The sequence below is a fragment of the Puma concolor genome, chromosome A1 (assembly GCF_028749965.1).
Source record: "Puma concolor isolate L17-30 chromosome A1, mPumCon1.1.hap2, whole genome shotgun sequence".
Classification (NCBI taxonomy): Eukaryota; Metazoa; Chordata; class Mammalia; order Carnivora; family Felidae; genus Puma; species Puma concolor.
This window is the reverse complement of record NC_141667.1, coordinates 12,688,029-12,708,478: the sequence shown is the minus strand read 5'-3', so window position 1 is coordinate 12,708,478 and position 20,450 is coordinate 12,688,029. Positions and strand designations below refer to the sequence as shown.

The following is a 20,450-nucleotide window of genomic DNA, read 5'->3' as shown; positions in this document are numbered from 1 at the left end:
TAATGGCAGAATTTGGTGCATAGCATAGAATTTGATCTATGTCCCAAATAGGAACAACAAAGTACACATATACATACACATACACGCACACACACACATACTCACACAATTTGCATTATGTGAATAGTATTCTACATTGAATCAAGCAAGGACTCTTGAAACAATGGGATTTTCCCCACCAAGTTTAGAACCTTTAAAAAGTCCATTATTGGGGCGCCTGGGTGGCTCAGTCAGTTAAGCATCCAACTCTTGGTTTCGGCTCAGGTCATGATCTCATGGTTCGTGAGTTCAAGCCCCATGTTGGGCTCCATACTGACAGCATGGAGCCTGCCTGAGATTCTCTCTCTCCCTGTCTCTCTGCCCCTCCTCTGCTCTGTCTCTCAAAATAAATAAACTTAAAAAAAATTTTTTTAAAGCCCATTATTGTATGAAATGGCACAAATATCTACAAATCAGAGTGTTCTTCCCTATTAATACGAGTTCTGTCTTCAAACCTCGCAAACACCTTCTTTCTCTACTTCCCAGGAAGGTCTAGATTTGCCACCATGAAAAGAGAGCTCAGACTCTTTTCCAGATCCCTGATGCAATTATAACTCAAAAATGAAAACTTAACCAAAAAATAAACCACATTCTAACTGCCCTCCATCCAGTGCGATCTGAAGGGATTGTCCAAAAGAGGGAGAAATAGAGCATAACCTCCACCGCTCCTGTGACTTCTTTCAGCTATAGACAGGAATTTCCTGTTTCAAAGATGAATTCCAAAAACAACTTTTTTTTTTTCCCAATTTTCTAAGTTTCTGGCAGAATTTACTCAAAGTCGATCCACTAGTTTCCTGGGCCAAATCAGGAGAATTCAGAAAGTGTGAAAGTAGCATTTGAGGTAGATACTGACTTAGCTACCTTAAAAATAAGGCTCTGATGGGGCGCCGGGGTGGCTCAGCTGGTTAAGCATCGAACTTCAGCTCAGGTCACGATCTCACGGTTCGTGAGTTCAAGCCCCAACGGGCTTGCTGCTGTTGGTGCAGTCTTCTTCGGATCCTCTGTCCCCTCACTCTCTGCCCCTCCCCTGATCTCTCTCTCTCTCTCTCTCTCTCTCTCTCTCTCTCCCCCTCTCCCTCTCCCTCTCTCTCATTCTCAAAAATAAAGAAGCATTTCTTAAAAACTGGAAAAATCAATCAATCAATAAATAAGGTTCTGATGAGGCCACCTGTCTCACAAGTGGCAGTGTCTATCCAGATTCTAACTCAGGTTGTCTGGCTCCAAAGCTGTTGGACAAGCACCTTGCTTTTCTGGCTCTCCCACTAGACCCTGAGTCAGTTTGCAGAGGACATGTGAATGTTTTATTCATCACTGTATGTCATGGGCAAGCCAAGATAGGTATTGACACATGGAAAGAAATCAATAAATATCTGCTAGCTAAATGAATTAATAAAGGAAAGAACAACTTGGGTGGACAAACGCTCAAGTGGATCAGTCCCTGAAAACTTGTCCGATGGGTGGGAATGACCAAGGAGAAAGGAAAGGCCAGACTAACTGTCCTGGCCTGGAGACAGTTACTCAATGATAACTCACTTCAATCAGAAAGTTACGGTAGGTGAATGATTGTGGCCTGCAACCACCCAAGCCTGAAGGCAGAGTCTTTCTAGAGTGTCCCATTGCACTCATCTCCTTAGCCAACTAGTCACCAAGTCCTGTTCATTCTACCTTCTTTTTTTTTTTTTTTTTAATTTTTTTAACGTTTATTTATTTTTGAGACAGGGAGAGACAGCATGAATGGGGGAGGGTCAGAAAGAGAGGGAGACACAGAATGTGAAACAGGCTCCAGGCTCTGAGCTGTCAGCACAGAGCCCGACACGGGGCTCGAACTCACAGACCGCGAGATCGTGACCTGAGCCGAAGTCGGATGCTTAACCGACTGAGCCACCCAGGCGCCCCCTACCTTCTTTTCATCCCTGAAACCCACACCAGCCTCTTCAATCATCATACCACTGCCTTAATTCAGATATTTATCTGCTCACATTTATCTTTTCTTCCTATCTCCCACCACACACTACATTAGGATCTTGATGCGGCTCAGTGAAAAGCACCACTTTTTCCCACCCAGGTTCAAAACAAATTGAGGAAATAATTTTTAAAAGGAGTGGCAGGAGCACCAGGGTGCCCCAGTTGGTTGACAGTCCAACTCTTGATTTTGACTCAGGTCATGATCCTAAGGTCCTGGGATCAAGCCCCTTGTCAGACTCCATGCTCAGCTTAAGGTTCTCTCTCTTTCCCTCTCTCCTGCTTTCTCTCTCTCGCTCTCTCTAAAATTCAAAAAAAAAAAATTTTTTTAAGGAGTGGCAGATAGAAAAATGACACCTTTGTTTCTGAAAACTCTAGTTCAGAAGTTGTGGTTTTAGGTCTACAGCTAAGTGGCTAGCAATGAACCCAAGGGCTGGCAGGCATGAGACCAAAGCTAGTCAGTCTACTCATGGAATTCTATTCAAAGAAGAGCTTCTGCCAGAGAAGGTGCTCCCCAAGGGCATTTCCCTCTCAAGAGGAAAACAGAAAGGAGCCCAGATGTTGACTGCATTTCTCCCAAATTTACCAACAGGTAAATTCTCCAGGCCTGGAGTTATATTAATGACACTCTGTCCACATGGAAGTAAACACAAGGAGCGGAGAAGAGTCATCCACAGGCTTCTCCAGTGATCTCTGTAAATCTGTCCACGGCAGACGTCACTGAACCTTTGCCACTGGCTCCCTCCTGCCGTCCGCCTTCGTCATCTTTCACAGGGACGCAAACCTGCCTACCTTTCCAGGTGTGATGTTCCACTTGGATCACTCTCTTCTCCCCTGTAGCTCACCCAACGGTTCCTGCCTCTTTGCCTGACCTTCCGTGGTTCCGCTTACCTCCTCCTTCTCAGCCATACCGGGCAAGCCCTTATTCAACTTTTTAGACTCAATTCGAGGTCATCTCAGTTAAGAAGTCCCTATGAACATCCCCCAGCTAAGGGTCATCACAGCCAGGCTTGTGCCCTCTACCACGTGCTTTAGTGGCCCCCTACATGGCTCCTCTTGTACTGTGTTATATCCCACTCACTAGACTGGAGACCCTAGGGTGAAGATCAGCTTCTCACGTTTTTGAATCTCCCAACGCCTAGCACAGATTCTGGCACGGGGATATCTACAAGTATTTATGAATTCGAGAGATGAGGGCAGCTGAATTCAAAGTAGGACATAAAACTTCCATAGAAATAAAACACCGCTGGCGGGGAGACACCTGTGTGGCTCAGGAGGTTAAGCGTTTGACTCTTAACTTCAGCTCAAGTCATGATCTTACAGTTCGTGCGTGCGAGCCCCACGTCAGGCTCTGTACTGATGGTGCGGAGCCTGTGTGGGATTCTCTCTGTCCCTCTTTCTCTCTACCCCTCCCCTGCTCACTCGCTCTCTCGCTCTCTCACACAAAAATAAATAAATAAACTTAGAAAAAAAAAATTCCATAGTGGTTCAGAGGGAAGAAAGAGGAACGCCAGTCAGGAATGCCTGATGTGTTTCCTCAAAGCAAGGGCTGTTAAGCATCATAAACAAAGATGTATCTGGGGTACTTTGGCGGCCCAGTCGGTTAAGTGTCGGGTTTAGGCTCATGGTTCGTGGGTTCGAGGCCTGCGTCAGGCTCTGGGCTGACAGCTCAGAGCCTGGGGCCTGCTTCGGATTCTGTGTCTCTCTCCCCTTCTCTCTCTGCCCCTCCCCAGCTCATGCTCTGTCTCTCTTAAAAATAAGTAATAAACGTTAAAAAAAAATTTTTTTTAAAAACAAAGGTGTACCTGAGGGAAATCAAAGAAAATGTCATTGATAGGTAAGCACAGGAGAAGAAAGGTCCAAGACAAAAAGGACCAGTGTGACAAAAGACACAAATCTCGGAAAATAAAAGATACGCTTGGGGCACTCTGAGGTTTCCGGTTCGGCTGGGGTACAAAGTGCATACAGAAGAGCAGCCTGAGAGAAAGCTGGGAAGGCAATCTGCCTACAGCATACATAGGGCCTTGAGTACCAAATAAAATAAATTTTGACTTAATTTACAGACAATGGGAGTCAAAGAACATTTTCCAGAAGCGGAGCTGCTTAATTATGCCAAGGAAATTATATAAAATCTGAATCCTTGTAGTAGCAATAATAACAAACTAATAATTTGCTTTTCAATTACTTCCAAATTTCTCAGGATCATAGTGACGCTGCGCTTAATAATAGTTTGATAATCTCCATGGAACATTATTTGAGCATAATAAAATGACTAATAAACTATTTAGGATGATCCTGAGACTCCATATTAATTTGTAGTCATTTTTCATTTTGCTTACGACTATTTCAACCCACTGCTGCATGTTTCATCTGTTTAATGAACGTGTACTTGCCACCGGTCTATCATGTAATAAGCCTTGCCAATTTCCCAATTCTCTTAATAGCCAGTTAACACGAAATGCTGATTTCAGGCAAAAACAACTATGACCATCTGTTTCTACTTCCTTTTTCTTCTTCACTGTTCTACTACCAACTGTGGTGAGCTGCAGCGATCACTCTTCAAAGAACAGTGGACAATCGGCAAAATCAGACCACGTAGGAATTATTGAGACGTCGGATTTCAGTGCCAGAGCTGAACAAATGGATCAGACAGATGAAGGGTCTCTAGATCCATCTGCAGTCAATTCCGAGTTATAGCAACAGAACGACTCAACAAATTCCAATATGGCTCTTCAAAATCAGCCCCAACAGCAGCAGACAGGTATTACGAGCTCATTTTTGCTCTTTTGCCAAGTAGCTACGTGCTATTGGTCAAGTCACTTTAGGGTAGGAGGCTTGCTTTCCTAATCTATACAGTGACAGGATGAGACTATGTCCCCAAGCAGAAAACCAGTCCATGTCTCTTACCTCTCAGCTGAAGACTCCCTTTAAGGACAGCCAGGATTCCCAGGAAGAAGATAATTTTCCCAGCAGTGCCTGCCTGCCCTTGACCACCAAGAGTAGCACCTTATTCTAACTTCTCTGTTGTCTTATGTTTCCCCGGTAAACAGTTTCTGTGCAGATTTTAGGTGCAGTTTATTGGGAATTAGGCTTGGGATCACACTTACAAGAGGCAAGGGAGAAGGCAGACTGGACAGGGACAGAAGGACTCCGCAACACAAGACTCAGCCAATTCCATGGGGAACGTGGATCCAAGAGGGCCCTTCTGAATTGTCCCAAATGGTATTCTGCCTCAACTAGTCATGTGATGGGAGCCGCTCCTGGCCTTGGGTGACAATAATTTCTGGGGAGGCACTGGGCTGTGAGTTATCAGTACGAAGACCCTGTGCAGCTGAGGGTCTGAGAGGGTCGGTCCTGCAGAGGCCACAGGGTAGAGAGGTGGAGCGGACATGACATTCACCTTGAATCTTAAGTAAGAAGAAAAGGGTGTGAAGCATGGTGACGAACAAAGACATAGATTAAAAAGAAACTAAGAGAATCCACGTTAGTATCCTAAAGCCTTGCTCTCTGCATGACCTTGGCAAAGTTGTGTCATTTCTTTGTGCCTCAATCTCTTTGTAAGGTGATCTATGGTCACTTTCACTACTAAAATTTCCATGACTATATTCCATATTCATTCTTGGTCAACATCCAAAGGCTTTCTGTTAACTACCTTAAGACTTACAAATATGGCTAAGGAAAGAAGAACCCACCCATATCAAAAATCTCCAGTAGCATCTGAAATTCATCTTCAATGACGGTGAAGAGATAATCAGTAGTAGCAGCAAATTCAAATCTGCACACCATGGTGGACACACAGCAATCCCAAGATGAAATCAGATTTGCAGGCAACAGCCTGGGGATTTCGACATTAGACTGACTACAATTACTCAGTTAGCTGTATCTTTATTACCCATGCTCCCCCTTGTGAGGCAATTTTCCTTACTGGAGGTAAAGCAACCCCAAGCAAACCATTTAAAACTGATCCTTTTCCTGTTTTTATTAGCCCGTATCAAAGAAATGACTATTTGAAGCACAACCAAGAGGAGGGAATTGGCTTTTTATTGCTTAGTTCACGTTCTTATGGCTTTAGGAGTAGAGAAAGACTCCCCAAGGAGACGCTGTGTCTCACAACAAGCTCATAGGATAATCAACAGGAGAGGTCTTTCAAGAGAGCTGGAAAATAGAGAAAATTATTAAAACATAATTAAATAAGCAGAGGGGATACAAAATGAAATGTCAAGAGTAAGATGTTCAGGACAGAAATGTCAGGTCTTGAAATTTACTTTCATACGAGTATATGCAATGCACATTGTCCAAATGGGGTGATGTAAATCCTTCCAACCAATGGAGTAGCCATTGATCTTGAAAAATTTTTTTTAAAAAGACAAAAATGAGCATGTCAATGTTGCCTATGATTCCGAATGTACATTCTGCCACTTCAAAGCAAATGTCAACCAGGCTCAGTGTCATGCAATGTAAAATTCCCACCAATGAGATATTACATCCATTCATGTGAGCAGAACACACATTCGGGTAAACAAACGAAACCATACAGCTTCAAGTGGATTTCAGGTCATAGAACTATTTCAAGCCCTTGTTCATACAGTACGGTGCCTCTATCCTAAGTTCCATCTCAAAAAGCTCCTGTGTTGGGCTATTTGTTTTTTCTTTCGCCCAATTCCTACGGTATCCTTTTGTTTGAAGCTATTCCTCTAACATACCATATTATTAGAGAAACAAATGCCATTTTAATTTTAGTTGTATTTCTTAAATTCCTTATAGGATATGTATTTCTCTCCACCCACAGGGGGAAAAAAATAGGTGTGAAGAATAATAGATTTCACTTAATTTATAGAAAAAGGTTATTTAAATATGGTTTCAAGTACACGAACAGATCCATATACCACACACACAGCTCAATAATGTTTTTTTTTTTTTCCTCAATCACTTCTGATTTTAGTAATGTGGGAAGCCAGAGGCATAAGATCTAGAAACCATTCCAATCATGCCAGACATGCATAATAACTTTTATATTTTGCATAACAATAAAGATAAAAATGGAGACCCAAGGCACTTAGCATGAAGTAGAGCAATATACAAATTTAAAAGGATTTAGAACCCTATGAACGTTTAATCCAGAGAACACAGGGCCAAAGGAATCGTTTATTAATTTAAAGATCACATTTTATAAATGTGTTCTAGGTTAATGATTTGCTTAAATTGTCGCATAAAACCAACTTCCAAGTCCGTTTAGGCAAATATGACCCAACAATATACTTTTCAATAAAATATACACAGCAGTGTCCCACTCAATACTAATCACGAAAACAGTTGAAATACTGTAAGGCAGTGAAGTCAAAGTCTAAAACAATTGCCTTCAGCAATCCTAAAAAACAGACATTTCATTGTTCCTTAAATACACAAGTTACACTATTTCATCCATAAGAAGATGGCACTGCCTGATAAAAAATGAGGGTCCAAGTTAGAATATCCTCGGAAGAAGACACGTGTCCAGAAAAATATGTTTTTAGAGTTAAAATGTCTGAGTCCCAGAAACACTCATGAAACTACTACAGCGTTTTCATGAGCCTTTCTTAGATCCAACAAAGACCATGGCCACAGATTCATGTTCATTTCATCATTTAACAACAAAAACGTGTATTTCAGGCCTACTCTATGAGCAGGGTTGCAGTCACATCTGGGGGAACACATGTAGGATGAATAATGAATGAATACAAAGGACCAAGAAATAGAAAAACAAATGAGACTAAGCTAGAAGACAGTGCCTGGAGAGTAAAGCAATTAAAGACTAAATGAACAACGCGAATTTCTATCACAATGATAGAACCTCAGTGACTTCATACCAACTCATCCTAAGAGACCTGTCCCAGGCCCTCACCACTTCCAAAGGCCTCTGGGAAAGGTGGTCATTCAACAGCAAAGGACACAGAAGATGGAAGAGAACCAGGATTCCTGTCACGCTCAGAGTCCCCAGTTTTAGAGGCGATTCTCTGATCTCCCAGGCAGTGACATAACTTTCTCTAAAGCATCCGGAGCAGACGTTGTCAGGGAGGGAAACACCCCTCCAAGCCCCACCTGAGTTTTGCCAACTAGCAAGGGCACTCCAAACAATAATGTCATCTTGCTGTGAACATGTTTTTTTATGTTTATTATTTTTGAGAGGGAGAGCACGCGCATGCGTGAGAGCAAGAGCTGGGGAGGGGCAGGGAGAAGGGGACAGAGAATCCAAAGCGGGCTCTGCAGGGACAGCAGAGAGCCCCATGCAGGGCCTGAACTCACAAACCATGAGATCATGACCTGAGCCGAAATTGGATGCTTAACTGGCTGAACTACCAAGCTCCCCTCCCTTGTCACCAATATTTCCAACAATTTACTCTGCATTCTCATTCTGATCATCTTATCACCATGAGGCTGCTCCCGCACACCCACGGCTGAGTATGACCACTCGGAAGGCAGACTTCTCTGCGTCTAGCAGAGCTGAAAAGCGATTAAAGGATGGATGCTTGCAGATCCCCATTTCTATCCTGGGGTGAGAGCAATTTAAAATACCGTCAAAGGCACCCGGGGGCTCGGCTGGTTGCGCATCTGACTGGCTCAGGTCATGATCTCAAGGTTCCTGAGTTTGAGACCGGCACGGGGTGATCTCAGGCCCCGCTTCAGGCAAGCTCTGCTTCTCTCTGTCTCCCTCTCTCAACCCCTCACTCACTTGCACCCTCTCTCTCTAAAAGTAAATAAATAAACAGATAGATAGATTAATAAATACATAAAATACTGCCAAGAATTCCTGGTGATAACCCTCTAGCATGATTATATTCTTGTTTTCCTGTAGCACTTAAGGGGGAGTGATGGTATCATGGAAAGTGTAGTATATTTAGAATCAAAATGACCTCACCTAATCTTCAGCGTAAAATCAAGGCAAGTCACTTACTCTGTCGAGGCCTCAGTTTCCTCACCTATAAACTGGGGATAATGACGGACGCCCCTTCCACGATCCCTGTGACGATGAATAAGATTAATGTCTGAAACGCTCTATAGTTTCCAAAGCAATTTCAGAGACATACTTATGGAGAAGTCTCCCAGGAGCTGGCAAAGGAGAAGGCCAAATTCCCCAGTACATATTGGAATAATTCTCCGTATTAACAGCTGTTTCAAATCCACGGTTCTGCAACCAGAGGGAAATAGAAGGTAGAGCCCATCGACTATTGAGGGAGGAAAGAAAATGTGTGCACCTTTCTCAGTCCTCCGCTAGCTTTTGTTTGGGAGCAGGTCCCCAGGCTACCCAGAACAAAGGCCAGTGACAAGTACATAATGCTGTGGAGAATCCAGAGGATGGCATTTCAGGCAGACAGTACAGAGTATGCTAATTATTTCACGTGCTGATGCCATTATAGACGCTCGTTAGCCCGAGCCCGCCAGTTTGTCGGCAGATTGTTGCCTAATGAGCAGGTAATCTATCCCTGGGAGACCCAGGTCAAATGAGTTGAGAGTTTCCTTCAAAACACATCCTTCGGGGCGCCTGGGTGGCTCCGTCCGTCAAGCGTCTGGCTTTGGCTCAGGTCATGATTTCACAGTTCGTGGGTTCGAGCCCCGTGTCGGGCTCTGTGCTGACAGCTCAGAGCCTGGAGCCTGCTCCAGGCTGACTCTTGATTTTGGCTCAGGTCAGTGGCCCCAGGATTGTGGGATCGAGCACCCGCCTCAGGCTCTGTGCTGGGCATGGAACCTGCTTAATATTCTCTCTCTCCCTCACACTCTGTCTCTCTCTCTGCCCCTCCCCTGCTTGTGCCCTCTCTCAAAAAAATTAAAGAAAATTAGAAGAAAAAAAAAGTTTTTCATTGTGGATCTCCTAATCCATAAAACTGTCACCATTTTTTTTTTGTTTAAGGGCTACTTCTCAGCCACTGCAATTCTTTGAAATACACAAACAAAACAAAGATTGGGAAAAGTTTTGGCTGCACACCTACGATGACAGGCAGGAGGGGGTCATGGGCACAGCGGAAAGGGCCACAGACTCCAGCGCCACCAGGGACTGCTGTTGTCACGGGCCGCTCAGCAGCTGTGCGCCCTGGGCAGGGACGAGCCTCTCGGCTTCCCTGTCGGCACCTGTAAAATGGAGTCATCAGTGCCCACGGAGCGGCTGCCGTGAACTACAAGAAAAGCGTGTGTAGAGTGAACAGAGGGGGAAGGCGGCACCTAGTAAGTGCTCAATAAATGTGAATTACTGTTACTAAACTGACAGCAAATAGAATAAACTTGGAAACACTATGCGTTCCTTCTTCCAGGGCACGCGAGGTCTCCTACCTGCTGCTCCTTCTGGGCTCTGACCTACGTCTGACAGTTAGAACCCGTCAGGCCTGGCCTTTGACTTGGACTTAACCCAGATACTACCATGATCTGACCCGAGTACTTCACGGGGCCAGCGGGTTGTACTACACGCCTAAGTAGCCTTTTCCTGACTTCCCCACCTTGCCAAGAAGTGGGTTACTTGCAGCCAGAAGGTCAATCCACAAGTACACGAATAATTCCTGAAATTTTTCTCTACAAATTTTGATGCACTTTCCACGGCTGCATCTGCTTGAAAAATGCTGCTAAGGAATTTACCACAGAAAGGGTAGCAAACAAAAAATGTTTTAATAACATTTCTACACATTGCTCAAGGCTTCTAACGTTACAATTATGAGTTCATGCAGTGTTAACAACTGTTTTTCATTTTGTTACTGGTTTCAAATTTAAATAGGAATTGATAGAATGAGCACATCTAATGCAGGACCTAATAGAGATTTACGGCTCCAGAAACAGTCTACACTTCTTCAACCATGGAATGGGGAAAATGTTGACCATGTGTTTATACTTCATTACCGAGGAAAATTCAGAGATGGTTAATGATTATTCATGTCAGACGTTTTAAAGTTGTCCCATCTTTGGGGTATTAACTAGCACATTTTTTTAAATGTTTATTTATTTTTGAAGGAGGGAGAGACAGACAGAGCAGGAACCGGGAAGGGGCAGAGAGAGAGGGAGACACAGAATCCAAATCAGGCTCCAGGCTCTGAGCTGTCAGGACGGAGCCCAACATGGGGCTCAAACCCACGAACTGCAAGATCATGACCTGAGCCAAAGTCGGACACTCAACTGACTGAGCCACCCAGGCACCCCATCGGCTAGCATATTTTAAGGGCATCTGCCCAAAGGCTGCCATTCTCCTTTGTGGCAATGTGCATGTTTGAGAGGGACCCTGACTAGGGACCCTAGTGAGATGGTCCTGTCCTTTTCTGAAACATTTCAAGGTCCTCACTTACAGAACCTGCAGGAATCACTTTCCATGAAATAAACCACATGAGGGTTTGAGGGAACAACTAGGGAAAGTCTCTTAACAAACATTTAGCTTCTCCCAAGGGTCTAAGCTACAGTCAATCCAACTCACCTGTTGGTTGCTGTTGTTTCAGAAACATCCTTTAGATACTTCGGGAAGCACAGGTACTATCCAGAGCTGTCCTCCTTTAGAGAGTAACTCTATCTCTATTCACATTTTCCCCTGACCACTTACCTCCAACACTTAGCACACGTGGGGAAGCAGGGTCCTCCTGTGAATCAGGACTTCTCATCTTGCTCTAAAAGCATCTGCATCCCTGCCTAGCTTCTCAGAGACTGAACGTTTTTAGAGCAAGTCTATTCTCCCTGCAGATTTAATGCCGTGAGTAGGTGGAAGAAGGGTTCGAGATTTCTGTAACTAGAACCAAAAGAACGAAAACAAAAAAGAGCTACATTCTGGCAAAGGTCAGCTGATCTGGCCTCCATTACTACACAGAAGATCTGTTGCTACGTCTCGCTCATGGTACACATCGTGCGGAACAAAATATCAGAGCTTCTTAGGAAGATGCTGTCTTTGTGTGATCCCAGGCAATTTGCAGCTTCTGATCGAATTTCACTAACCAGTAATGCCAATTAAAAGTCTTATGTACAAGGTAAACCATGTATTCAAGACACTCAACATGAGCACAGTTAAAGGTCTTGCTTCAAGTTCAGCAGATCAACATGTTTCAGGGTTAATAATAAAAGTGAAAAGTAACACCATAGGTAGAGTCAGTGTCCGTTACTACACTGAAAATACGGACAAGTCACTTATCAAACCCAATTTTTGGTGCTGGAGCTTATGTTCACAGAAGGCAGGAAAATCAATAAAATCAGTAGATTTTTCGAATTAACACCTAAATATATCTAGCTAGACATAAACACAAACATGTAACAGGTGGAGACGAAGAGAGAGAAAGAGAATAACCCAGGGAAAGTGGGGAAATATTTTTTAACACCTAAAATGATAGAGCTGTATTCGGGAGAGGGGAAGTGAAGCAGTAAAATGTGTTAGAATCAAACAATAACCCTTTATCAAACATCACTTCATATGACCGAATATTTGCAAGGGAACTGGGCATAGGGTCCTATAACATACCCCTTGGTCAATGCAGAAATCTCTAGCACATCATCCTTTACTGTAATCACCTCCTTCCCATGTCTGATGACTCACTCACTCACTGGGAAGCCTATCTCAGAGGTGGTCAGCTCCAATCATGCGGTCTTACTCAGACTCGGCCAAATCTACCCTCTAGTAACTCAAATACAATTGGTCGTTGCTAGGCATCTTGCGATTTAATTTTTTCAGCACGACAGTTCTTCAAATACTATTTTTTTAATGAATTAAGTTTCTTTTTTGTAACATTTATTTATTTTTGAGAGAGAGAGAGAGAGAGAGACAGAGCATGAGTGGGGGAGGGGCAGAGAAAGAGGGAGACAGAATTCAAAGCAGGCTCCAGCCACCCCACCCCCACCCCACCCCACCCCACCCCTTATCAGCACACAGCCTGATGCAGGCCTCGAACTCACTGACCTCAAGATCTTGACCTGAGCTCAAGTCGGAAGCCCAACCCATGGAGCCACCCAGGCGCCCCTTTAATGAGTTAAGTTTCTAAACTTCATTTATTCCCTTCTTCATTATTCAGAGAATTGACTCACTCTTGATTTTATTCAAGATTATGTCATATATTTTAATACATCCTTAACACCATCTTAAAATCCCTATCTAGACTGCCCCACCAGTTACACAGCCAAGTAATCTGCACAGCTTCCAGAGGGACACCAGTAGATAAAGGCTGAAGGCAAAAGTTATTAGTTACTCAAAACCAATCCAGAATTCGTTTTCTCTCAAAGGGCAGAGGGAGTTAAGACAAAGCTTTTGTGAGTTGATTCTCAGGGGAAAACAAACGCTCCCTCTCTTTTCCTTCTCATTTTAAACATAAAAGATTCCCCAAATCTCTGAAAATCTCTTCTCACCCTCAGATCCAAGATGGTCCCACGAGCTACACTAATGCTTTGATTTAAACCGAACAGGAGAATCAGTACAGTTTCTCTTGATTGTCATCAGAATGAAATTATTTACTGGAGGCAAAAGATGAAGACCTATCTCTATCTAAGAACTTTGGAGATCTTTGGGGTTGTCTTCACATATCCAGCGAAGTCAGGCAATATCCCCTGGTCCTAGGCTTCCCCGACCCAAAAGCAGTCACAACACAGCTAACGTAATATAATTAGATAAAAAGATATTTGCAAAGATTCTAGGCCAAAAAAAAAAAAAAAATGCCCAGTGACCAAAACTGACTCAGTTCCACTGTAGCTATTATGGAGAGCTAATGATGTTACACTTGCATAAGATGATGACTTACGCTCCCCAGAATAGAACGTATTCACCTTGGTATAACACAGTGGTTCCAAGTTATAGTCAATGTGCTACCTGGATGGATCCTCAAGGATCAGTCCTTCACTTCCTTTAAGTCCTGGTCCAAATGTCAACTTTCCAAAAAGGCCAACAGTGACTGACTAAAATTGCAACAGTCTCGTCCTCCCAGTCTCCAAATAATCTGATGACTGTTTTTATTCAGAGACATTAGCCCCTTAGAATGTATCACAAGGGTGACTGAATTACTGGGTGTGTATGCACACGTTAATTGTTCCACTTCCCCTCCCTCCCAACGTGCATGCGCGCACGCACACGCGCACACACACATACACACACACACACACACACTCACGAAGAAAAGATTGACAAGTACAGGATCTTACTCCGTTTACTGATGTATCCCAACTATCCAGAAGAGTTCCTGGCACATAGTAAGAAATAAGAAGTCCAGAAGAGTTCCTGGCACATAGTAAGAAATAAGAAGTCAACATACATTAGTTGAACGAACGAATAAGTGACTCTGGGCTTAGACAGACTTGGCCGGGAGTCCCAGTGCCACCTATACCAGCTGTAGGACCTGGGGGAAAAGGTCATGTTCTCTACAGCTGTGTTTCCCCATTGGTAAAATGAGGACCTTAGGAGTGCCTGCCTGTAGGACTGTCATGAGGGTTACGTGAGTCAGTGTACGTCAATGGCTTAGAAGAATGCTTGGACACAGGAAACTTTCAATAAACATTAGCTGCCATTATTATCATTATTCCAAGATCCGTTTCCCGAGGTGGTGATGGATTAGTGATGATTTATGTGTTCAGGCAGCTGACTATCCTGATATCCAACAGCACAGGTCTGAGATGGTGAAAGGGCACCCAAGGCACTTGATAAGAGCAGCAGAGAAACCAAGAGTCAAACCCCATCACGGTGTCCTCATCAGCTCCAATTCAACAACACCCAGGATTTTGCAAAGGAGCTGTTAACTGCGTATTAAAGCTGAAACTACTGAGTAAGTGAGGGTGAGGCTCAGACACCTTAAAAGGAAGGGAAAGCAGCCAGTCCCTTCCTACTAGAACAGGGAGATCTGTTTCTTTGACTTAACTGGAGTCAAAGCTAATGGTCACAAGCTTCACTCCAACTCATTCTCCAGATTTCTACACACAGGCTGAAATTGACACCTTATGAAAGAAGATAAAGGGGGAAAAAAAAACAGCCTTCCCTGAAAGAATTTATCAGAACATCCTAATCATTTAGACATTCATGTATGTTTCTAGAAATCTAAAGATCAGGATTGGTATGGTAACTTTTTCCTGGAGCAAAATCCAAGTTGGCAGTGGAGGGGAGAAGGAGATGGGGTTACAAATTAAACCATTAACCTGAATAGTCACTGAGTATTTAGCAAAACAAAACACTTTGGAAACACCCATTATTTACACAGATTTTGAATTTAGGAAGAAAAGCAGAGTCCAGGACTGATTTATTAGGAGAGGTGAGGGGTGGGGGGAACAAGTGAAGAAGACAGAGGTGAAGGAAAAGAGGGTGACAAGGGGGGAGGGGCGCTTATGGATTTCATGGCAATAACTAAGTCTTAACTTCCCTATTATGATATTCCCTATATATTATATTTACTATATTCCCTATTATAACACACCTTCCAAGGTTAATCTCCATTAAGTGGTCCATTAAGGCATTAGGAGAGCAAAATAAAATGAATGACCATGTACTCAAGAATTAGATCTTGACAAGTAATGCCAATAAGGAATTTCTCTCCTCACTCGAAAGAAAGAAAGAAAGAAAGAAAGAAAGAAAGAAAGAAAGAAAGAAAGAAAGAAAGAAAAGAAAAGAAAAGAGAAAACCATGATTTCAGGAGAACTGAGCAAGGTCACAGAAGCTAAATTGAAGCAGGACTCAAATGTACAGACTCCCAAATTAATGCTCTGCCCTACACAAGAACTTCCCCAAGTTTTAACAAGTACGTGATAAATGATTCAATTCTAGGAGGAGCCCAAGATTCTGCATTGTTCACAAGCTCCAGGGTGATGCTTATGCCACACACATCCTTGAATTACACAGAACTGGAAATGTCTGCCCTGTTGCACCTGCTACGGTAAGCCTCGGGAAGCATTTTTGTTGTTTTAATGTACAGAGTGCTTTTCAGTAGCAGGAGAAATAAGATTACATAAGAAATCCTGAAGTTTTAAACATTCCAATAATTGAACACTCACTGTAAAAGGAAGGTGGCTTGCATTTACATTGGTGGTGTCAACCCTAAAATATACTTAAAGTGCAGATTTTTAATTTTTTTTCAACGTTTATTTATTTTTGGGACAGAGAGAGACAGAGCATGAACGGGGGAGGGGCAGAGAGAGAGGGAGACACAGAATCGGAAGCAGGCTCCAGGCTCTGAGCCATCAGCCCAGAGCCCGACGCGGGGCTCGAATTCACGGACCGTGAGATCGTGACCTGAGTTGAAGTCGGATGCTTAACCTACTGAGCCACCCAGGCGCCCCTAAAGTGCAGATTTTTAAAGTATACTCAAACACCTATGTTTCAGAGTGGAGCGGTCTCTCACTGCATTCTATGGATATGCATCCACTAATAATTTCCCCCTTTCATTTCAAGTTAGGTATGGTTTGAAATAAATCTCTGAAATAAATCTTACTCCAAAGTATACCTAACTTGTACTAAACCTACTGAAACTGTCTTAAGTCTCAGTCTCCTTAATGGAGATACTGTGTTGAAGGGTTGAGTCCACTCTCTTTGAAATTTGACATCTTAGATTAAAAAACAAGGTGACACTGACACGTTGAATTCCAACAGGCTTATTTGCATGTATGTTACCACCCGTTGACACACTGTAACAAAGCTGACCAATACCAATTACAGTTGACCTTTGTACAACCCGGGTTTGAACTGTGTGGAGTCACTTACATGTAAATTTTTTTTATAAACACGGTACGGAATTGCAAATCTATGTTCTCTTCCTTAAGACTTTCTTAATAACATTTTCTTTGCTCTAGCTCTAAGAATGCAGTATGTAACACATATAACATACAAAATATGTATGCATTAGTATAAATCAACTGTCTGCTATCAGTAAAGCTTCTGGTCAACAGTAGGCTCTTGTGGCTAAGTTTGGGATGCGTCAAAAGTTATACTCAGATTTTAGACTCCAGGGGAAGTTGGTGCCCCTAAGCCACACATTGTTCAATGGTCTACTGTACATATGTTATAACCCTATGTACGAGAGGTCTAATGTCACTGGGGGAAAGATGTTTTTTTTAAGTTCACGTTACTTCTCTTTCTCTGATTTTTTCCTTACCGATCACAGAGGAATCTCCCAGCATTTGAACAGTCTATGAAAACTAAGCACAATGTGTCCCTCCAGCCAAAACTCAGTTACCGCCCGAAGCTTCCTATTGGTTCCCCTGAATCAGCTGAGCCCAAGAGGCTTTCCCTATAAAAAGTTCCACAGTGTATCTAAATCTGATCCCAGTAAAATTTCACTTCAGCCGAAGTGAAAATGCAGAGGTAGCATTTACGGATAACAGCTGGAGATCATTAGTTTTCTGTCTCTCCTTTTCTCTCCCAAGGGTTGAAAACTCCACTGTTCAGACAGGAAGTCGTCATACACCACACACTGCACCATACGAGAACGCTGGGATAGAAGAACAAGTTGCAGAGAATCAGGGGTGTTGGGAGCGGTTTCATTCAACAACACAGAGCCCTGATTCCACTTAACTGTTGGGGCGTCCTCCCCACCGCCCAACAGTGTTCAAGGATCACAATGTATGCACATCCAGAATTGACAAGCACACATTTTACGCCCTGAAAGCTTTTTAATACCCAGAGTAAGAAGGCTTAATCTTTCATTATTCCACAAATTTTTAAAACATTAAGAAGTTCTGGGCAGTGGCCAAGATTCTCCAATAATCTTTGTTGGCATATTTTCGCATGGGCTATTTAAAAAGACAACTGCTAAACTTTTTTTGTTTTTAATTAAATTATCAAAAAAAAAAAAAAATCTCTCCCACAAAACTGCCCAGAATAAGGAGACTATATATATGCAATTCAAAACATTGTGATCTGGAAAAGAATGATTTAAACAAAAGGTTCTTGTGGGTATGGTTTTTTTAGGGCGGGTAAATTTGCTGTAATTGCGCAAAGCTGCTGAGAAGGAACACAGACACACACGGGGATCGACATCCACGTTCTGTGACCACACCTCAAAGTTCTGAACAGGATGATAGAAGTTTCCCTAACACCACATGCTGAATAGCCACTCTGCATTCCTACCAGTCTGCAGGCGCTGGACCCGGTTTGTAACAGCCTGCCCTGGGGAGGGGGTGGGAGGGGGTGGGAGGGGGTGGGGGGGTGGGAGGGGGGGGGGCGGGTATAAAAGCGATCCTGTCTCTTCCACTCCCCTCCAGCCAAGTTCACGAAAGACAAACCTTCCCAACTTTTGAACCGCGGGAAATGCCTATGCAGGATGCAAATCGGGGGCAAGCTGTTAATCAACTCGGTTACAATACTACGGTTTTATGCAAAGAGGAGGAGGAGCGAGGGAGAAGCCAACCCACACATCCATCATCCTTTTAGGGGTAGGTGGAGTTTAAAGTTTCCCCAACTTCCAACTTCCCACTTGACAGGCAATATTTCTGTGCAATTTCCAGCCCCACGTAACAGATGGTCCTTCGCCCGTCCTGAGCCCCGAGAGAGACCAGACAAAGCCCCCGGCCACTCCTCGCCTCGCGAGGCCCATAGGTGGTGTTTCACGAAACCGTCAGCTCAGGGGCCTTGAGCTGAGAATGGAAACTTAACTTCTTCTTCCAGAAGTTGTTCCTGCTTACAGGAGAGTCCCGGGGACTGGAACACAAAGGCCTGGGAAAGTTTTCTCAGCGTTATTTTTCAAAACCGTCTTCCGCCATCTGCCAAACCATCGCCCTAAACCCCAGATGCTTAGGGAAGGAAAGTTGAGGCACATGTGCTCAGAAATACGGCAGAAATGCAACTCGAGCCCTCCCAAAGACAACCTGGGAAGTTGCTTAAAGAGTCCCCCACGGTGGGAACGCATCCTCGGGGCCCCCGAACGCTCAGCGCCAAAGGGAAAGGTGACGGCCCCGACAGGGTGCCGAGCAGGGGTGCGCCACGGTAGCGTGCGAGAACCTTCCTCCCCAGACGGGAGGGCGAGGGGGAGAGAGAGGAGGGGGGCGCGATCCGGGAGGCTGAGGACGGGCGGCCCACTCACCCTCACTGCCGTACTGTTTGCCATTGTTCGCGCCCATCCTGCCGCCGTCATGCCCGCCGTCTCCCCGGACACTCCATAGCTGGGGCGCACCGCCTGCGCGCTCCGCCAGAGGAAAGCCCGCCCGACGGGACCGTTAGCTGCGCATACCCCACGCTCCGGGGCCAGGCTCCGGCCGGGGGCGGCCCCTTGCACTCCGGTGGGAGGGGGCGCTGCGTCCCCGCCTGGCACCCCCGATGGCTCCGGGTGGGGCCGGGGGCAGCCGCCGCTCTTAGAATCCGCGTTCCGGGCCAGCGGGCGCAGCGCCGCGGAGAGCCCGCGCCCCGGGGCCGCCCAGAGGCTCGCCGCGCCGCCGCCGCCGGGTCCCCATCCGCCCGCCCCGATCCCTCTGCGGTGGGCGCTGAGCCGCGCGGGCGGCCGGGGCTCCCCGGCTCGGCCGCCTCCTCCCGGCGCCCCTGCGCGCCCGCGGCTTCCCCGGGGAGGGCGCGGCGGCCACTTGTTGCGGGTGCCCCGAGCGAGCAGAGACTCGCGGCCCGGCGCCGCTCGCCCGCGGGCCGGACTTTTGTTAGCGCCAGGCGCCTCCTCTCGCCGCCCAGCGTCAATCACAGCTGGAGCCCCGGGGAGGAAGGCCGGCCCGGAGATGCGCGGCCTTTTAAAGGGGCAGCGCGCCTTTTCGGGGCTCCGGCTCCCGGCCCCGGCCTCGCCGGAGGCCCGGGCGCCACCGGGGAAGCAGTTTGAACGGAGGAACGCGCTCCTGGCTCTGTTTTACTATTGTTCTTTTGCAGGCTTGGCCCCCGACTTGTAAGATGAGCTTCCAGGCGTCGTTTGAAATCCCTTGGGTTTGCCTGCCGATACGGCCTATTCTGGGTGCGGGGTCCTTTAAAATAAACAGGCACCGGAGTCGGGTTCTGTCTGACAAAGTCAGGTATCTCTGCGGGCATTCTCCTGTGGCTCCCACGTTTGGGGACTGAGGCGGGGAATGGAGGAGAGAGGGAGGGAAAACTTGAGGGGAACTTAGCAGGGAGTCACTGGAGAGCCAAAGACATTCCCCGCCCCGGTGGAAGGTTTCCTGGCTCAGAACTTGTAAGAGCTTCCTAGCCAGGAACTGTATTTTTCTCCCCGTTTCGATGATTTTTTTTTTTCCTCCTCCTGGTTGGTGATATCCTTTGTTTAATACATCACAACCTCTTTTGGAGACTTATCTGGCACTTCTAGAGCCTTAAAGGGGCCCTTTGGTATTCCCTCCATTAAATAGAAAAAGCAAGTTCTTCCTCATGTAGTCCCTTTCCGTGTAAATACCTAAAATTCTGTAACATTGCATCTTTGTAAAGACCTAGGACGTCACAGCGCAAATTTCTTTGAGGAGAGGCAAACACACAGCACAGTTTCTCCTTATAGGTGTTAGAAATTAAATTAAACATGGGTACATAAATTAAGTGAATCACACGTCATGATCCGTATACATGCAAAATACAGAAGCAT

The 20,450-nt window shown here is 45.1% G+C and overlaps 1 protein-coding gene across 1 annotated transcript in view; it reads right to left on the bottom strand.

Annotated features, from left to right (window-relative positions):
• The window catches only part of FBXL7 (F-box and leucine rich repeat protein 7), a 395,240-nt gene extending 376,096 nt beyond the window's left edge, over positions 1–19,144 (bottom strand). The window contains exon 1 of the mRNA XM_086676335.1: positions 18,972–19,144. Within this exon, the coding sequence (XP_086532461.1) occupies positions 18,972–19,008 (37 nt within the window). The 5' untranslated portion in view covers positions 19,009–19,144. The remainder of the gene's footprint in view (positions 1–18,971) is intronic.
• Positions 19,145–20,450: the final 1,306 nt, after the last annotated feature.